Source organism: Alligator sinensis, unplaced genomic scaffold (genome assembly GCF_000455745.1).
Source record: "Alligator sinensis unplaced genomic scaffold, ASM45574v1 scaffold1159_1, whole genome shotgun sequence".
NCBI classification, from domain to species: domain Eukaryota; kingdom Metazoa; phylum Chordata; order Crocodylia; family Alligatoridae; genus Alligator; species Alligator sinensis.
Genome location: NW_005842942.1, coordinates 232,790 through 250,905, shown reverse-complemented (window position 1 = coordinate 250,905; position 18,116 = coordinate 232,790). Strand labels below are relative to the sequence as shown.

The 18,116-nt window shown below is 43.2% G+C and overlaps 1 protein-coding gene across 3 annotated transcripts in view; it reads right to left on the bottom strand.

The window, feature by feature from the left end:
- Window positions 1-18,116, bottom strand: part of LOC102376414 (collagen alpha-6(VI) chain-like) — a 108,674-nt gene that overhangs the window by 48,413 nt on the left and 42,145 nt on the right. For all 3 annotated transcript variants that reach the window (XM_025192547.1, XM_025192548.1, XM_014526024.2), the window contains 7 exons: window positions 13,708-14,057; window positions 9,388-9,466; window positions 8,534-8,679; window positions 8,349-8,441; window positions 3,291-3,344; window positions 1,046-1,117; window positions 119-145 (listed from right to left, as the gene is read on the bottom strand). In XM_025192547.1, coding sequence (XP_025048332.1) covers window positions 119-145; window positions 1,046-1,117; window positions 3,291-3,344; window positions 8,349-8,441; window positions 8,534-8,679; window positions 9,388-9,466; window positions 13,708-14,057 — 821 coding nt within the window. The remainder of the gene's footprint in view (window positions 1-118; window positions 146-1,045; window positions 1,118-3,290; window positions 3,345-8,348; window positions 8,442-8,533; window positions 8,680-9,387; window positions 9,467-13,707; window positions 14,058-18,116) is intronic.

Sequence of the window (18,116 nt, the reverse complement as noted above, 5' to 3'; positions counted from 1 at the left end):
TGTAGGGAAGCTCCCATCCAAATGCAGGTTCATTAAGTTACAGTGACCATCTACAAGATTTTGCTGTAACGGAAAGATGATTTACTAGTAAAAATTGATTCCATTTAAGAAGAGGTACCTGGCTTCCTCGATAGCCTCTTGCTCCCTGAAATGAAAAAAACCCACATTATAGTTGAACTACACCAGTTCAACTCAATTCAATTCAATTCCATTCAGTTCATTAAGGATACTGGGCTAAATGCCATGCTCCCAAAACCGACAGAACACACATATGACTGTGATATAAATAAGTTTGAACAATGTAACTGAAGTACAAATATTATACTAAAAATAGAGCCCACCAACATAAAACATTGTTAATATAAATATAGTAGTAAATCAAGACATGACTCTACAATATTGTTGTACATAGATCCCCAATTGAGACAATAAAATCAACTGTAATGTTAAAATACATCAGTAATAAAAGGATATTTAACTCTAATCGCCTCAGCCTTATGAGCAAAAATTGCAAGACGGTTTACTAAATTTGGATCCGTTTGCTCTGGAAGCCAGATTAATTTCTCTCTATTTGAAAAACGTATCAATTTTAACTGCACCACAGAGTAAATGATGTACTCCCCAGAGCTGACCAACCATCAGGAAAATCTTGTTGCTGTCACAACAGGCAGGTGCGAAATACAATCAATGTGTGTAGAATAAACCAGAAAGCTCCTTGGAACCTCAAGGAAAAACTGATCCCTTCAAAATGCAGCTGACACTTCAGTTCCTGTTACAGCTTCAATAACCTGAAGGTTCATTGAAAGACCAGCTGCTCAAGTGACTCCTCAGCCACTGTAGTAGTGCTCTTGTTCTAGCAGTAACCAGCTAAGACTAGATAGTTGTTCAGTGCTCTGTAGGGTCTCCTTGGTATTCTAAAAACTAGATACAGCTGTCCCAATATGCTTAGAAAGCAAAATAAATTTATGTAGGGGCCGATTTGGTATATGGAAAAGAACAAACGAAATAAAAAAAGATAAGGAATGCTTTCAAGTAACACACTTGCCTTCAGACCTCTAACACCTGGGCATCCTTTGTCTCCGTGAGTTCCGTTGATACCCCTAGGACCTCTTTCTCCCTAAGAAGCAAAAGGTACTGTTAAAATTTCCTATATTATTTAAAAGAAACCAAACTATGTTACTTGATATTTGTAAACCTACAATTAAAGCAAGCTGGAGTTCTTTAAACATCACCATTTTCTGCACTAGAAACTTGACCAATTGCCTATTGAAAAATCAATGGGAATCTTCATCTTGCCATCACTGGATTTGGATTGTATCCTACAACATTTTGAATTTCATTCCAAGTATCTTCTTATTAACATTTTACTCTGTATCCTGGTTCTATGCACTCATAAAACATTATGCTTTGTCCCCAGGTAAACATTTCTAAGTCTAAAATTTCAATATTTGATAGTCTAGGGTTTGGGATTCTTTGCTGCTTTATTTTTTAAACTTGCACTGAATATTTCTTTCCTTTCATAAGGGGACAGCCTGTCAGCAAAGGATTATATTTATATGTTACAAGTGTCTAGACTCCAGAGTTAATGTATAAACCAACAGTTGAAGAGTAAGATGTGTAGTAACATTTCATCTCTGAAAAAAAAACAGAAGACAACCTAGAAACCTTTGGGAAGCTGGCCTTGTATGTAAGAACTATAACTCAGAAGATCAGAGTTCTGTCCCCATCTCTAAAACAGCCTCCCTGTGATATCAGGAAAATCATTTTGCAGTACATTTCCAAAGTAGTTCAAATATACAATAAAGCTTGCAGACATTCACTATCTGTTTACAAGCAATGATATATAATTTCTGAAGCTTAGACATAGGCAGACTGAAAATGTAATCCCTGCACATGCTATTGTCACCCAATGAAAATTTGAAAATTCCAGCTATGTTCACTTGATTCCTGAGGTGAATATAGAGAACTTATTAGGCTTATCATCAGGTGCGAGCACACAACACGGTTACTATAAAGTAATTTATCTCAGATTTCACTCTGTAGTAAGGAGCAGACAAAAGACTAACTCTCCAAAGCTAGCTGCTTTCAGAGGTTCCAGGGCATTAGGTGACAGATGATCCAGTTTGCATTGAGTAAAATGTTATCCCTAGATGTATCTGACCAAGGAAGAGGACATATGACTGCTACAGCAGGGTAACTTATACTGACATAGAATTGCTCCTCATTTTCTGTGAAGTAACTTTATCCCAGAGCAGTATGACTTGCACTGGTGTAAGCTTGCACATCATGTTTCTGCTCAGCTCTTACTTCAGAGTAAAGACAATTTATCTCAAAGTAAACATGTCATGTGTCTACACCCTTAGATTTCTGGTGCATCCTGGTACTCAAGGGACCTTGAGGTGATGGAATATGTTCCCTGGAATGGCCTCAGCTTCCCCTCCTTTATTCCCTGCTCCTTTTGGGATGGCTGGTATGGTGGCTATCTTGGCTGACATCTCAGTTTGTAACAGGAACTGCCAGAATTAATGGCATACATATGAACTAAAGAGCCAGACTTTTGAGCTGAGACCAAGAAGAGACATGCATAATCTTGTACACTGTAAATAAGAGGGAAAGGAACAAATACTGTCCAGGGGGTCATGATGTCACCTTTGCAGTGCTAGGAAAGAGAATTCCCTACATATATGAGAAATGCATTAGTACATGCCCTTTGCACTGGGGATCTGATGGGGAAGGCAACTTTTTCATCAGCCCTACTTCTGGTTGCTTTTGGCCACACAAAGTCTTGGCTAGAATCAGGCCTGGGCAATGTGTAGGTGAGTTGGTTATAACTGTTCTGGAACAATGCTTCAGTATGATTCAGCCCTTAGAGAGTATATACCAAGGGTGTAAGTTAAAGAAGCCCTTAGACAGCTTCCACCAGTTATAAAACTGGGCTGACAATGAAACAGGAATTTTGGCTCTCCCTCCCTGTAGCTCCTGAGTAGAGTTTGTGGAGTGATCATAAAGTCCTGGTCCTCCATACTCACTGGAAAAGACTAGAAGGCTATACTAGGGGAACTGTAATAAAAGGTCAGATAGCCCCTGCAGCAGGTCAGGTCAGAGCCTACACAATGGTTCAAGTTTCCTCCCTCCCTCACACTACATATTTCAGCTACAAGAGAAAACTGAGTCCATGTATCTTCAGCCACACACTGTTTAGGTGCACTGTAGAGTACCACACATGGACAAGTGAAAATACAGCTGTTTATTTAACATCTCCTTAAGATGAAGGAACAGCATTTACTTACAATTCCACCTTCCTCACCAGGATGTCCAGGGGATCCCCTGAAACCTGGAATTCCCTAAATGGAAGTGAAGAAAACAAAAGAACCTCGTTCAGATTTACTGTTCATCCAGAGGGCTCATTTGCATTTGACTTCAGTAAAGTTGCTACATCTTTCTTTGCCAAAAACACCTTTCAAACCAGAGTTAGAGTGGGGAAGAGTAATGTGGGGAGGGAGCAGTAACTGGTAATTACACAACCAGCACTGACAGTCCTGCTTGTGAAGTATTACTTAGAATAGTGCTTAAATTGACTTTGGGGAGGCATCCCACTGATTATCAGAGATGAATGGTTGGTTTGGTCTTAATTAAACATTTTTATTGATGAACTGGAATAGAAAACAAGACACATCTAACAAAATTCACAAATGATATAAAGTCTTAAGGCATTAAAGATAAAATGATTTAAAAGTGTTACTCTTTGATTACTTGCATTTGGGGTTAATTTAAAACCTGAAAAGCAGATATGCAGAAATAGATGTAAAAGTGGCAATAGACTATAAATGAAACAATGTTCAATACAATACAGAAGCAGCAAATAGCTTACACCAGAGGTTTTCAACTTCTTTTAATAGGCGTACCCGTGGCAGCCAGAGGGGGTGTTGGGGGGTGGTGCATACCCAGACATGGAGCAGCAGCAGCGCAGGGTGGTGGCAGCGGCTGCCATGTGCTAGCTCTCCTGACCTGTGCAGCCTGCAGAGGAGATCCACTGCCCTCACCCCGACCCGGCCCTGCTCCTGGGAGGTGGTGGAGTGGGGTGATGGGTGGTGGCGCTCCGTCCCCGCATACCTGCTGCGACCTTCCCAAGTACCCCCAGGAGTATGTGTACCCCCCAGTTGACAACCCCTGGCTTACACAGTTCTGGGCTGCATATACTGAGGCATCATGTGACAAGGACAGGGTGTTAACATCCTTTCTGGATAGGGACAGAGGGCATTTGTACACATGCTCGCACCCCAGTGCCTGGTGGTTTCAAAAGCGCCTGGCACTGCATCTCATGTAATTGTATAAGTGGTGAAATGCACATCGGTGCTGAGAAAATGGCAGTGACACACTTTTGAACTAAAACACCTCGAAGGTGTTTTAGTTCAAAAGCACACTGCCACCATTTTCTATGCACCAACACACATTTTGCCATTTATACAACTGCACATGACACAGAACAGTGTGCCTCAGCTCACATGTGGAGCAGACTCAATTCATCAAGTCAGCCCTGTCCCACTGGATCCCCAGCATATCACGGGATGAAAAGGTATACGTATAAATGCCCAGAAGTTGCACATAAACCAATTTAAGTGATCAGAAACTGGTTTAAACATTATATACATTACCTGTAACAAAACAGAAGTTCGGTGCACATAAACCAGTTTCAAAATGGCTGAAACTGGTTCAAGATAAACCTGGTTGAATGTAATATCAGATTTAACTGATTTAGGTCAAACCGGTTTATGAAACTTCTGTCCCAGACCCCTTCCTGGTTCAAGTTAAATCACAGTCCCCCAGCATCCCAGGATGGTTTACAGCCCCGGGCTGGGCTGGGCTGTCTGCTCCAGAGATTAGGGTTGGCCCTGCTCCTCTGCTCTCTAGCTAGGGCAGTGAGGGATGTCTGACAAGGTGGTGGGGGTGAGAAACCTTGCTGGGGACCACAGCTAGGTCCACCAGGGTGAGGGAGGGAAAGGAGGCAGCCCCTGCCAGACTTTTCCCTACTGAAGTGGAAGGGATGGGAGCCATGGGCAGCCATGCTCAGGCAGAGGAGAGGAGAGGGAGTGGGGTTTAAACTCCCTTTCCCACTGGCATGAGACCTGAGCTGGGGTCTGCTTGGCAGGGGGCCAGCAGGAGACCAGCAGATTCCATCCCTTTCCACCTTTGACAGAGAAACTGAGGCAAGCAGTTGATGTGGGGAGGGGGGAGGGACATAATTCCCCTTAGCTCCCCCAGGCCATGGAGAAGAGGCTGGGGAACTGGGGCTGGAGGGACTGGTCCCCTGCTGTCTGCAGAACCAGACAGAGGTGGGAGATGTTGACAAAGACCTGGCATAATCATCACATGTATGTGCTAGAGACGGAGCTAAGGGAACAGGAGAGGGTCCCAAACTGCTTGGGCTGGTGTGACCAAAGAAAGCAGAGAACTACATTTACATTATAGAGCAGAACCTGTAAAAGGTGGGAGACTGGACTACCTAAATAGACAAAAAAGACACTGAATACATGAGAGTCCTGCCAAAGGTACTATAGTTGACAAGCATACTAATGTCAAGGCACCCAAAGGGGAGAAGGAAGTGCAAGTGCACCTGTAAAAACCGAAGTAGAGATGGAGCCTTGGGATCTCCACTCCAGCACCTAAGACGACCTGCTGATTCCCCAAGAAGGACTTTCTGAATAGTTGGCTGTAAGGAGCCACTCTGCTCTCAGGATTACATAAGACATATGCAAGTCCTTCTCTTGTCTTTTTGGTTTATTACATTCCATTTTAAGTTAGACTAAGCTGTGTGTGCTCTCACTGTGGTTTACTGGGCTGTATCTTAGCTTAGGCAAAGATTATATGTGGTTTGTTGTTGTGCTTGAGGTTGCAAATTGCTGTGTTCAATACATGCTCACTTTAGAGACAGTACTATTCTTGTTCAAGCTTTTATGAATTCAATACCCCTACCTTTTCCCCCCACCTCCTCCTTTACCTGGCAAGGGCTGCCTTCCTCCTGCTTCATGCAGGAGGTGGCCAGAAGCCTGGCAGGCACAGCCCCCCCACCCAGGCAGACCCAGGCTGGGGTTCCGTCATGGGTGTCTGGTGCCTCTTGAGTCAGGGGAGGCACCAGTCAGTGACCAGGGCGGGGGGGTCCCTCGGCGGCCAATGTCACTGACCCCGGGGGCGGGGGGGGCGCCAGCGGCCAATCTCACTCAGCATAAAAGCGGCTGCACTGCTTCCAGAGCCCGTGGCCACTTCCCAAAGTGGCACGGCCACTTTTGCTGGCTGCACTGCTCCTCACCCAGTGCTCCCAGGGGGGGGAACTGGTGCTCCTGCCTGCCAGCTAAACAGGAAGCACGACCTGACAGGGGGAGCACACATCACCCCTGGATCCCATGTGGGCCAGGGAGGGGATTTAAACCTCCAGCCTCCAGCATAATAGCCCCAGGCTTGGGCCAGGCCATGACCCCTCTGCTCAATCATGGAGGGGAAAAAGCCTTGGAGCTTCAGTCCCTTTGGCAGTGGCTAGCAAGTGTGCTGTAGTGCCCCCAGCTTCTGGCCTGAGCCACTACAAGCATGTGGCTGCATTCCCTGAATCAAAAGTGAATGTCTGTTCATTTGCTTCTCAGTTTAATCTCTGCAGCTTAGACTAACCTGAACAGACTGAATCAATTCAGCCTTGGGCTTTTTGACTGTCTGTACTTGGCCTCTATGTTCAGCCCTGATGTGACTGTATCTTTCATATTCTAGTGCGATGCCAAGACAAAGCTAAAATACTGATAAAAAGTAGGGGTTTATAAAAGAACAGAAATAATATGATCAAGGAAATGAATAAACTATTTTACAAAGAAATGTTAGAAGAGAATACCTTGCATTAGAGGTGACCAATAGGGAAATAAAACAGTGAAGAGAGATTTGAAGAAAATAAACACCAAAGACAGAAAAATTATTTAGGATGGTAGAGGGCTGTAACAAGACATAATGGAGTGAAATAACTAGAGAAACATTTTAGCCTGAATATTAGGAAAAATCCCAAATAGTGAGCTCTTTTAGTTCATGAGACAATCAGACAAAAGAAGTGGTGGTAACTGCAATATTTGGGAAACTTACAGTGGCTGTCAATTTTAATTTCTCACACAAGAAATGCTATGCTAAGTAAGAAATCAGAGTGCTCAGAAAGGGTGCAGGACCAATTCGTGGCACACCTGCCAAAACCACCCACACTTGAGCACTCAGTCTCCTGTGGACTTGAGAGTGGATGTGGGAGACAATCCTGCAGCAGCTTCACTGGCAAACTTCTGGCACTGAAGCATATCCACTGACTTGGATAGGTAAATCCTGCATAGGGTATGTTTAGCTCCGTCTCCCCAAGACTTGCCATTGATTTAATAGAGATAAGCCCTAAACTGTAAAAATCAATGCTCATAGTCATATGAGCAATCAAAAAAGCAGTTCAGGGATGAAAAATCTGGGACCTGATCTCTCTGTACCTCAATTCATCTACGTGGAAATTCATTACAACAGCAATGATGTGAGGGTTACCACACAATACTTGTGAATTAATAGCATGTGCTTCAGATGTATGGTACTACACAAGTTCTAACTATTATTATTAAATTGCATAGTAAATAAATACAATGGCAATAAATACAATAAAATGGCTGCTTTTTTTTAAGGCAACAGCATTTGCCTAAGATGTATGGCATGCTCCACAGAGGAAAAGCCAAACTGGCAAAGCTCCCAAAAGCATTTGCACTGGGGACAAATGTAATCCAGCAGCATGAGGAAAACAGATGTTTTCTTTTAAAAATGAAAAAGCAGAAAATCCTTGGGCAGCTGTTAAAGAAAGCTCTTCTGGAAGATTGTGCTGCCATGTGTGACAGATTTCGGGTAGGAATGCAGATTTGGGATCAGTCTATCAAGACCCACATGCAACACAAGTGACAAGATGGTGGAAGTACCTTGAAGGAAGGGTATGAATGTTCACACTTAACACAACAGTAGTAAAACCTCCCATTAGCAATTACCCATACAGATCTTGGTTAAGACAGGTTGATTTTTTTCAAACCTGTCCTATGAACATATTGCTAATTGGTCTAAGGAGACTGCTCAGTGACCACTAGCATTAGAGGTCCGAAATGCTTCCTGTTTTACTGTGAACTATACTGGTCAATATTTTTCATAACAATTATACTAAGATAAAAGAGAAAAACGATTGACCTTTTGTTTCTTCTTGCAATGGCAAGATCCACAAGTATTCTATGTAAGCAGCTGTTGAACTACTATTAAAAAGTCTCACAAACCAAAGCCTCTCTTAGCAGTATACAGTTAAGTACTCTTACCTTCTTTCCAGGATTTCCATAGATACCATGAAAACCAATTTCTCCATAACATTTACAAGCAACATGACAGCACTTTCTTTCAGCAACATTTTCCTGCAAAAACAATTAGCAATATTATAGTTAATCTAACAGACTGTAAAAACATGATGCGTTTTCTTCATTGTTTATTTCACAAAGAAACTTACGAGTTCTCTTTGCAAGAGTCCTGGATGGTCTGAAAATCTAATGCTCAGGGGGTGCTTATTGCCAAGTCCTCTGCCAAATTCTATTTCCTGTAGGTCGCTCAGATTTGGCATGTTGTCCAAGCCAACCATTAGAAGTGCATCAAGGCCTTATAAAAGCAATAAATGTTAAAACATAACATGTTATTTGTTTTAACAGATTAACTACACTGACTGCAAAAAATCATTTACTGAGGTGTCACTTGATAGATTTCATGTTCTTATCCCTAAGTGATTGGTCACTTTCATCTTCTGAAGTCAGCAGCTGTACCTTAGGGATGAACTTGCCCCAGTGATTTTCTCTCTTTTTTTTCTTATTCCCCTCACCATCATATGCATTAAACTCCCACATGTTTAAAATTGGCCACAGGACACTTTATCTATACCTCATTAGACAAGGTTTAGATTAAGTGCCCTGTGGCCATTTTAAAATGTGCAGAGGCTTAATACATATGATGCTGCAGCAACACTGGAGCATTCTAATTAGCCAAGGTGCAACTGCTCCAAACTGGAGCTAGCACTAATGCTGATCAACATTTGAGTAGCTCAAAGTTTAACACGTAACAAGGCCCACAGATGACTGCATTGAGAATACAGATAGTGGTGGAAATTCCTTTATGATCACATTGGTGAAAGGAATAGGAATCATTCGGTGAGTGGACACCCTATAACTGGGGAGAGAGACATTGCTCATGCCAATAATTTTTAAGCAATGCCAGAACTATGCAGATCAGTCTGCATACACACATCTGTAGTAGGAAAGGAATTTATCGCACCTTTGTAGAATATAGTACTGCACTGTCTGTGGCATACCATACCTTTGAGGAGAAGGGAATCTGCTGCTATTCTGAGTATTTCTACAGGATCATCCAGCCCATCTGTAAACACTAAAAGAACCTGTAAAAGAAAACGTTAACTTACCAAAGTATTAAAGAGAAAATATTGTAGCTATAGTTTAGTTAAAGATTGTAGTTTAATAATAAAAGCTGTTTGTGGCTAGGGACAGAAGTTGCACATAAACCAGTTTTAGTGATCAGAAACCAGTTCAGATCTCTACCACAACAGAAGTTCAGTACACTTAAACAACTTTCAAAATGGCCAAAACCAGTTTAAGATAAACCTGGTTGGATGTAGTATCAGACTTAACTGATTGAGGTCAAACCAGTTTATGGAACTTCTACCCTGGACCCCTCCCTGGTTCAAGTTAACTCACAGTCCCCCAGCATCCCAGGATGCTTTGCAGCCCTGGGCTGTGCTGTCTGCTCCAGCAGAGCAGGGGTGGCCCTGCCCCTCTGCTCCCTAGCTGGAGCACTATCATTGCTCCAGCTAGCTAAGGAGTGGGGATGGGGAAACCTGGGTCCGGACCCCAGCTTGGCAGGGGGCGTTGCATGGCAAGGCGCGTAGAGAGGAAGTAGCCCCTGACAGGCTTTTCCACACTACCTGCTCAAGCAGAGAGCCGGGGCATGGCCAGGCCCCAGCCCAAGCTGACAGAATGAGGCAGGGGAGGGGATAAGGTGAGGGAGGTTTAAACCTCCTCCCTGGCCTGAATAGCATCCTCTCCAGGTGGGGGAGGTTAAACCCCACTACCCCACACCTCAGTGTACCAGACTGGGCCGGGACCTGGCTACACCCCTTGCTCTCTGCTCAAGCAGAGAACAGGTAAAAGCCTGTTGGGGGCTGCCCATGAGACAGACCCTGGCTAGGGTCCAGTGAGGGCCAAGGAGGGGGTTTAAGCCCCCCTCTCCCCCCTCCATTTCAGCATGCCAGTCCAGGTTGGGACCTGGCCATGCACCACCCCCTGCTCAAGCGGGGAGCAAGGGAAAAGCGTTGCAGGGCCCTGCCCCCCACACAGGCAGACCCCAGCTGGGATCAGTGCAAAACAGAGTTGGGGTAACCCCACCCCACATCATGCAGTGGGCCAGGCATGGCCTGGCCATGCCCCACTCCTCTCAGCTTGACCAGGGAGGGGGAAAAAGCCTTGGAGGGCTTCTCTCCCAGCTTCCCTCCCTTCCCTTCGGCGGTGGCCAGCAGGATGGAAGGTATGCTCCAGCACCTCCCAGCTTATGGCCTGAGCCACTGAAGGCATGTGGCTGCATTTCCAAATGACAAGTGAATTTCTGTTCACTTCAACCTAGACAGTTTAGACTGACCTATAAATATTGAATCAATTCAGCCTCCAGCTTTCTGACTGTCTGTACTCAGCCTTTAAGTGTCATTTTAAAAGACTTGTTGTGATTACTAGGCCAGAAATCATCTGTACTTTGACAGCAGTTCTATTTGAAAGAATCTGGCTCACAGACTGCCACCAGAGCTGTCCCTAGGGGTGTGTGGGGCCTGGGGCATATCAGCCCATGTGGGGCGCAGGAGGGGGATGGCGAGTGGCTGGAGCCAGTGGAGCAGAGTGGCGGGGTGGCAGAGCTGGTGGCATATGACGGCCGCAGTGGGGCCTACGCAACACTGACCACGGGTCCCCAAAGCATGGAGCCCGGGGTAGTCGCCCTGATTCCCCTCCCCACAGGAACAGCCCTGACTGTAACTACCATTGCTACAACCAGCTGTAGATTTCATGTATGTATCTAACTATTTTCTAGGCACAGGGACAATTCTGTTGTTATTCAAGCTTAGAAGAAACTTCACTGAAGGCAACAGAGGTCTCCAAATGTAAATGAAGAGGAATGGACAACAGAAAGTGTTTCTTTTCTTTTGGTAATAAGAAACCAGTAATGTGGACACCCACGTTTCCACTAATGCGATCTGACTTTATACTGGTGTAAACAAAAGGAACAGACACACAACATGCAGCCCTACACCAGTGTAAGTTACTTTTCTTCAGTTTCCCATGAAAAAAAATACACAACGAAGTATTTTTCCCATGAAAAATACTACACAACAGTATAAGTTAGACCAGTACATATGTGTTTGAGTCAGTTTCAACTGATTGTGCCCTGGTAGCAGTTAGCTCAAGCTATTTCCTGCTCCCCAACCAACCAGAAGTGAAGCACTGTGGTTAACAGTCCACAGTCCACTACTCTAGATAAACCAGTCACTGGTTTGCTCTGGCTTCTAGAGTAATTTACATTAGCATAACAATAAATGCCAATTATGCTGGTGTAACGCGATGTGTCTCTGCACTGCAGAACTGAAAACTGTCTAACTAATCAGCTATTAGCCCTGGGCTCGGTTGTCTGGTCTCCTTTAGCCCACTTTACACTGTTCAGGCAGCAGATAGCAGATGGATCCAACCATCTCTGGACTGCAGGGAATTCCCTTTGCAGAAAGGAACTCCCCACTGGTGCATGGATGACAGAAGCAGCTGGGCGCAGGTCCTGTACCAACCATCCCATGCCCCCAGCAGGGGAAGTGCAGGGCAGAGTTAGGGACAGGGTATAGTAGACAAAAACTCCATTACAAGTGTCCTCCCCCCACATAAATTGGAGCAGGCTTCCCAGCTGTTCAGAGAGATCAGATGCAATGAACATATGCTGTTAGTGTGCAAGTGTATCACAAGGTGTTAGAAAGAGTACAGTAGGACTCTTCAGCTCAGTGCTTTCCATTCTACACAGTTATAACTTGTTTTGTTTCCTCAAGTGTTTACAGAGGTATTAAGCAAGATTCTCATTGAAATAAAGCTGGGTCTTGTTTGACTAAGGATGTTGGGACAGGTCCTGCCCATTTGCTGTAAGTTGGAAAAAAATTATAAACAAGAATAAATCATATCTAGCTGATGAATGCTATGGAATAAACATGTTGCTGTTCAGTGACCTACAAGAAATGAGTTTGTGATCTCAAGCCTGTTTACGTCTTGACCACAAGCACCAGCATAAAGGGCAGTAGCTGGCATCCTTCTGACCATCGCTGCAGCACAGCCATGGATTAAGTGGGCATGCAGTGATCACCCTTCCAGTTCCTAGAAGGAATGGGGCTAGGGTAGTCAGGCAAGTGTGCATTGTACTTGTAGAATCCTTATTTCTGATTTCTGAAGGTGTATGAACAGGGAAAACCCCAGTTTAGTTTCCACAAAGAGTTAAAAGACTTGACAGCTGGTGAGAGAATGTACCTGGAAATTGAACAAATTTGTTCTAGAAAACAAACCGCAATAAGGAACCTAAGGATTTTCATGATGCACAGGCTAGAGCTAGAGAAGAATTACAGTGGAGAAAAACTCTACTGCATCTTAAACCCATTTGTACATCATCTCTTCCGGAGAAGAACCATAAGTTAAAAACTTCTGAGAAGAAAGGTAAGACGAATAAGGTTGGGAATGTGCTCCTTCTACATCTGTGTTGATGAGGAATTGCTGAGCAGATGCTGAAAACAGGATTGATATTGTTCTCTGCAAGCAGGCAAATTTGCATGTTCTGTTCATGTACAGCTGTGAGAAGAGACCTTTTAGCGAGCACTCAAAATTAAGCTAAAATATATTCTAGACTTGCAATAATTTACAAGAAATAAAACAAAATACACACAGAACATATATATGATATCTTATGAGGACCAAAGTGCCCTTCCTGCTCTGGGATTTAATGTGTAAAAAGTATCTTATGTAATTGCACGTGTGTAAATGCTTTCTTCAAACAGTGCAGTGCAATCCAGAAACATTAGGATGTGAAAGAATTTCCATTCAAGTCAATGTAAAGAATCTATTAACTTCTGCAAGGATTGACTCAAAACATTACATCTTTGCCTTCCCTTTGTCTCATTTCAAACTGAGTTATTCACAGTGATCATGTGTAAATATATTTCCATAAACGAATTAATTGCAAAATACCTGCTCTGAGCCATCATTTTTCAGGCTGTGTGATTAGTCATCTATGAAAAAAGTATTATTTATGATCCTGAACCTATAAATAAATTCCAAGATAAATATATCCAGTGTGAACACTTGTGAGCACATGGATTTGCCTACATATTTATCAATACATTCCTCTTCCAGGAGCACTCAGTCAGGTGTAGAAGAGATTTTTTGTTCACCTGTTTTAAGACATCTGAATATTGTGAAAATAAATCCAAGGTTTTAGTTGAATGACCAGTTGTGAATCTTTTTTCTTCTGCTGCTGAATCCACATAGCGCTAAACCCAGCATATTCTGAATAATATAAATTTAGCCAATACTCAATCATACACACACTTCTGTTTACCTTCACATTAGCTGAGGCCACTTCAAAGGAGTCCTCCCAAAGTAACTGTAAGAAGCGTGCATTCAGGTATGTGTCCACAGTGATCTGTGCAGCTAAGAACTTTTGGATTATCTCTTCATTATACTTTTCAAAATTAGAGTCAAATAGGGGTAGGCCAGTTGGCCCAAACACTTGGTACTTGAACCTGATGTTGAGCTGAGACTCAGAAGTGCAGCAGACATTAGTCAAGGACTCCACCTGTTGCAGAAATCTGGGCAGATCAGTTTGCAGTTGCTTTTTCAAGTGCAGTGCAGGTGTAGGTCTCACAGGTCCTGAAACATCAATTCCCACTGAAACATCTATGTTGCAATCTGAGAGGGGGGGCACAAAAGTAAATGATGATCATTGTATCCAAAAAATATTTTATGATCTTGCTTCTAAAAGCACCAAGAACAAATTCAATTTGCTAGATGTCAAATCTGGCATTTTAAATTAAAAGAAATCCTACATTACAATCAGAGAGCCAGTGCACAGCTTCACTGATTCATCAGCTAGGGATCTGGCCCTTGTTACTGTACATAGCACCACACACAGCCACCAAAAATGAATTCATCATCATCACTACGTATGTTGGGCCTTTAACTAACAAATAGCGCACCCTACAGTTGAGCCACAAGGAATTAAAATCTAGAGCTCAAATTACTGAGCAGTTTGCTTAGAGCTGTGAGTTGTGCCATCAGCTCCTATGCACTGTTATTGTCTGTGCTCATTGACAGAATCACATTATGCATTGAAGCAGAAGAATCAAATGCAAGGTGACAGAGAAAGAGGGAAAGGGAATATAGTACGACAGGAATAACATGCAAACTCCTTAGTGGCATAGTTAAAGCAATACAACCCCTCCTATTGTAAGCAATGCTACATTGTATATGTATGTGCGTGTATTCTAGCAGTGTGTGCACGTGCGTTACATACAGAGAGAAGGGTGTGTATTAGGGCTGTGCAAAGCTTCGGTCCCTGATTCAATTTGAAGGAGATTCAGCCCAATTTGGTGGTCAAATCTCCAAATCCGAATAGAATCAGGAGACCCTTTAAATCTCTCTGAATTGAATTGGAACCCTCCAAATCGATTTGGAGAGATTCGGAAAGATTCAGCTATTCGGACACAGACACAGCTTTAAATGTTTCTCTACATACCTCAAGGTACCAGGCGGCTTATGAATGCTGTAATGGTGGGCACATGGAGCATCTGACAGGAGCGCAGGGGAGTCCCCAGCGCATTTGGCAGCAGACCTGGAAGTGGACCGGAAGCACTTCCAGTCCACTTCTGGGTCCGACGGGGAGCACACAGGGTGGCCCCCCGCACCTCAGCCCAGCTCGGCAACTGGTGCCTCCTGGGTCTGGGAGGGCATCCAGGGTCCCCCCTGCAGCTGATCGCCAAGCCAGGGGGACGCGGAGGGGCTCCCCCACACACTCCCCAATGGACCCAAAAGCGGACCGGAACTACTTCTGGTCCACTACCGGGCTCGCCACTGAGCATGCAGGGGCCCCCTATGCTCCTGTCGGATGCTCCATGAGCCCCAGCATTGCAGTGTTCACGAGGCACGCCTGCTACCTCAAAAAACATTTAAAGATGTGTCTATGGCTGAATCACCGATTCTCTGAATCAACATTGAATCTTCACGTTCGGATTTGGCCAAATAGAATCGGGGACACTGATCCGGACCAACTAATCGAATCGCTGTCCCTAATCTGAGCCAAATCCAAATCGAATAGGGCCTGTTTCGCACACTCCTAGTGTGTATGTACGTGCAGAAGTGTAACCCGGTGCTTGAGTACCCTAGGTAGCAGTTATACAGGGCAATGTCTATGGCTGTGCTGCTGTCAGTGGTGGCTGGGCCAGCAATGCAGCTGCTACTATTCATGTGCCCCTCCAAAGTTGTCCCCCTTTGCTACACTACTATATATAAGTAGCTATCATTAAAGCTTGTATATGTGCACAAAGCATAGCACAATGTGCTGCCCTTAATGCTATTAGGCAAGATCCAGTATATAGAAAAACAGATTGGAGAACTGGAAAAGGAAAACCCGGTAAATCATATCATTCCTGTGCTTGCTTTCCCAATAGCTGAAAATATTGAATTGGATGTTTTAAAAATATTGGAATTGGACTGCATGGCTATGTCTATATGCACTTATATTTACTCAGACAGAATGGAATGACTGTTTCTTCTCTTTCCTTTCATGAAAAAGGAAGAAAGACACAAATACAGATATAGTATATGCTACATCAAAAATTCCATTTAGAAGAACACTGCTGCAGTCAAGTGTTTAAAAGTTAGGAAAGGTCAGAATTCACATTGCCTGTGCAACTTTAAATTGCATTATGATACAGACTTTCATGACACGATCACATACTACTATTTCCCCATAACCCCCACCTCATTCATTGTACAGAATAGGTACCTATTTAATAATTCTTAGGATCACCGTTTAGTCTGTGACCACAGGCCTTATTTTCTCTCTGCAATTAATGTTCGTGTGTGTGTGTGTGTGCGCGCGCGCTTTAAAAACATGAATGGATGTATTTTCAGAGCTCCCAGAGGTTTGAGGTAGGTCTGTCTGCTCCATTTTACACATGAGGAACTGAGGCACCAAAGATTAAGGACAAAACCATAACACAGTCACTGCCTTTGCCACTCATAACATGGGCTTAACCCTCTCTCACAATCCTCCATTTTAGTAAATTCACTTCAATATACAGTATAAATATGTAAATGTAATCATGCTTATAAAATAATGCTATCCATGTGCTTCTATATATCGCACATACCTATTTCACTGATATACAAAAAAAACCCGCTTACGCACTGAGAGCCATATTCACCTATGGAGTAATCTATGGACTTGCCTATGGACACCAGGAATCAAAAAAAAAAAATCATTACCCACGTTCTGAAAAGATGCATGTGTGAAAGTGCTAATCAGCTGTTTGAACATGCAGGTACTCTTTTGTATGTAAAATGTTTGCTTTGCTTTTTTTTTTTTTTTTTTTTTTTTTAATTTATCCATCTATACCTCTGGATATAGATGGATAGATTATCCCCTCACTCTACTGCAAGTGCCTTCTTATCTGCACATCCCAGTATTTTCCCAGAATAATTCAGTGTGTTTACATAAATGTTTTCAAAAGAATGAAAATGTGAGGTTTTAATCAATTTAACTGTACGAAAAATAGTTGGAACAAAAGCTCAAGTAATATAGAACACGATGGATCACAAGAAATTAACTTGCCAGGGCTACTACTGTGCAAAACTCTCCGGGGCCATTTCACTGGGGTATTTACAAAACAGAGGGATCAAAACAGATATTCCCTGCCACCAAGAAAACTGGCATTTTATAAGGAGTTTATGTGGTTCCTCCTACTAAGAAGTCCCTTGCTGTCTAATGAATTCACACCAGGAGGAGTTGTGACATTTACTTTTCTCTAGTAACCTCTGACACAGCTGTTATTGGCATGGGTGGTTTTTATTACAGCACTGACCTGTTACATATCTATGATGGGATTTTCAAGCCTACTGAAACAGTGTGCCAAAACCCCACTGAAATTAGACCACTCTGAAAATCCTAGCCCTAGAAAACAGTGTTTAAGTGGCTTGGCTTGATTATTTTTTTCAGGGACATATCTATTAAGGGACAAATCCTGGCCCCTCTGTCAATAGCACTTAATACAATCGTTCCTGAAAAACAAGAAAAACCCCTTCAGCTACATTTTGTTCCACGTTCCTCCTTGTTATGGGGGGATCTGTTACAATTAGGATCTATAGACACCCCAGCCTCCCTCTCCATTACCTTCACCCATATACAGCCATCTTGGACCAAGGCTCATGGAGCTCATGTAGAGAACAGGTTTTATTACTAGGCAACAACGATCCTTACATTGCAACCTCTTGTAAAACACCTACCAATTTTGTGTTCAGGACCCTGTGAAACCTACAGGCTTTCTGTGAAAGAGCAGGACTTGCCTGTACCTGAAGATAGCATCATGTTTCACAAGTAAGCACTTAGGGATTAGTCCTAATTATCTGTTCACTCAAGGCTCCAAAGGGGAAAAAGTTTTAAACAAATCAGCCTAGTATACAGGAAGCAACATAATTGTCAGGGGGAAGATATGATGTAAGGGCCAGATTCCAGCCTCTTCCCAAGGGGAGAGAAAGCACAGCATTGTTGCAAAGACCAGGCCCTCAGTTTTATGGGAAGTATGACCACTACAGTATTTATATGTTTGCCCTACTAGGTAACGCACAAAATAAAATCCTATCTTTCTCTATGGCAACTTATGATCATAAAAGTCTTAAACATGGTGGTGTTAATAACCCAATCCTCTTCTAAATCTCATATGTGACTTGTATCTCTTTCCTCACTCTTTC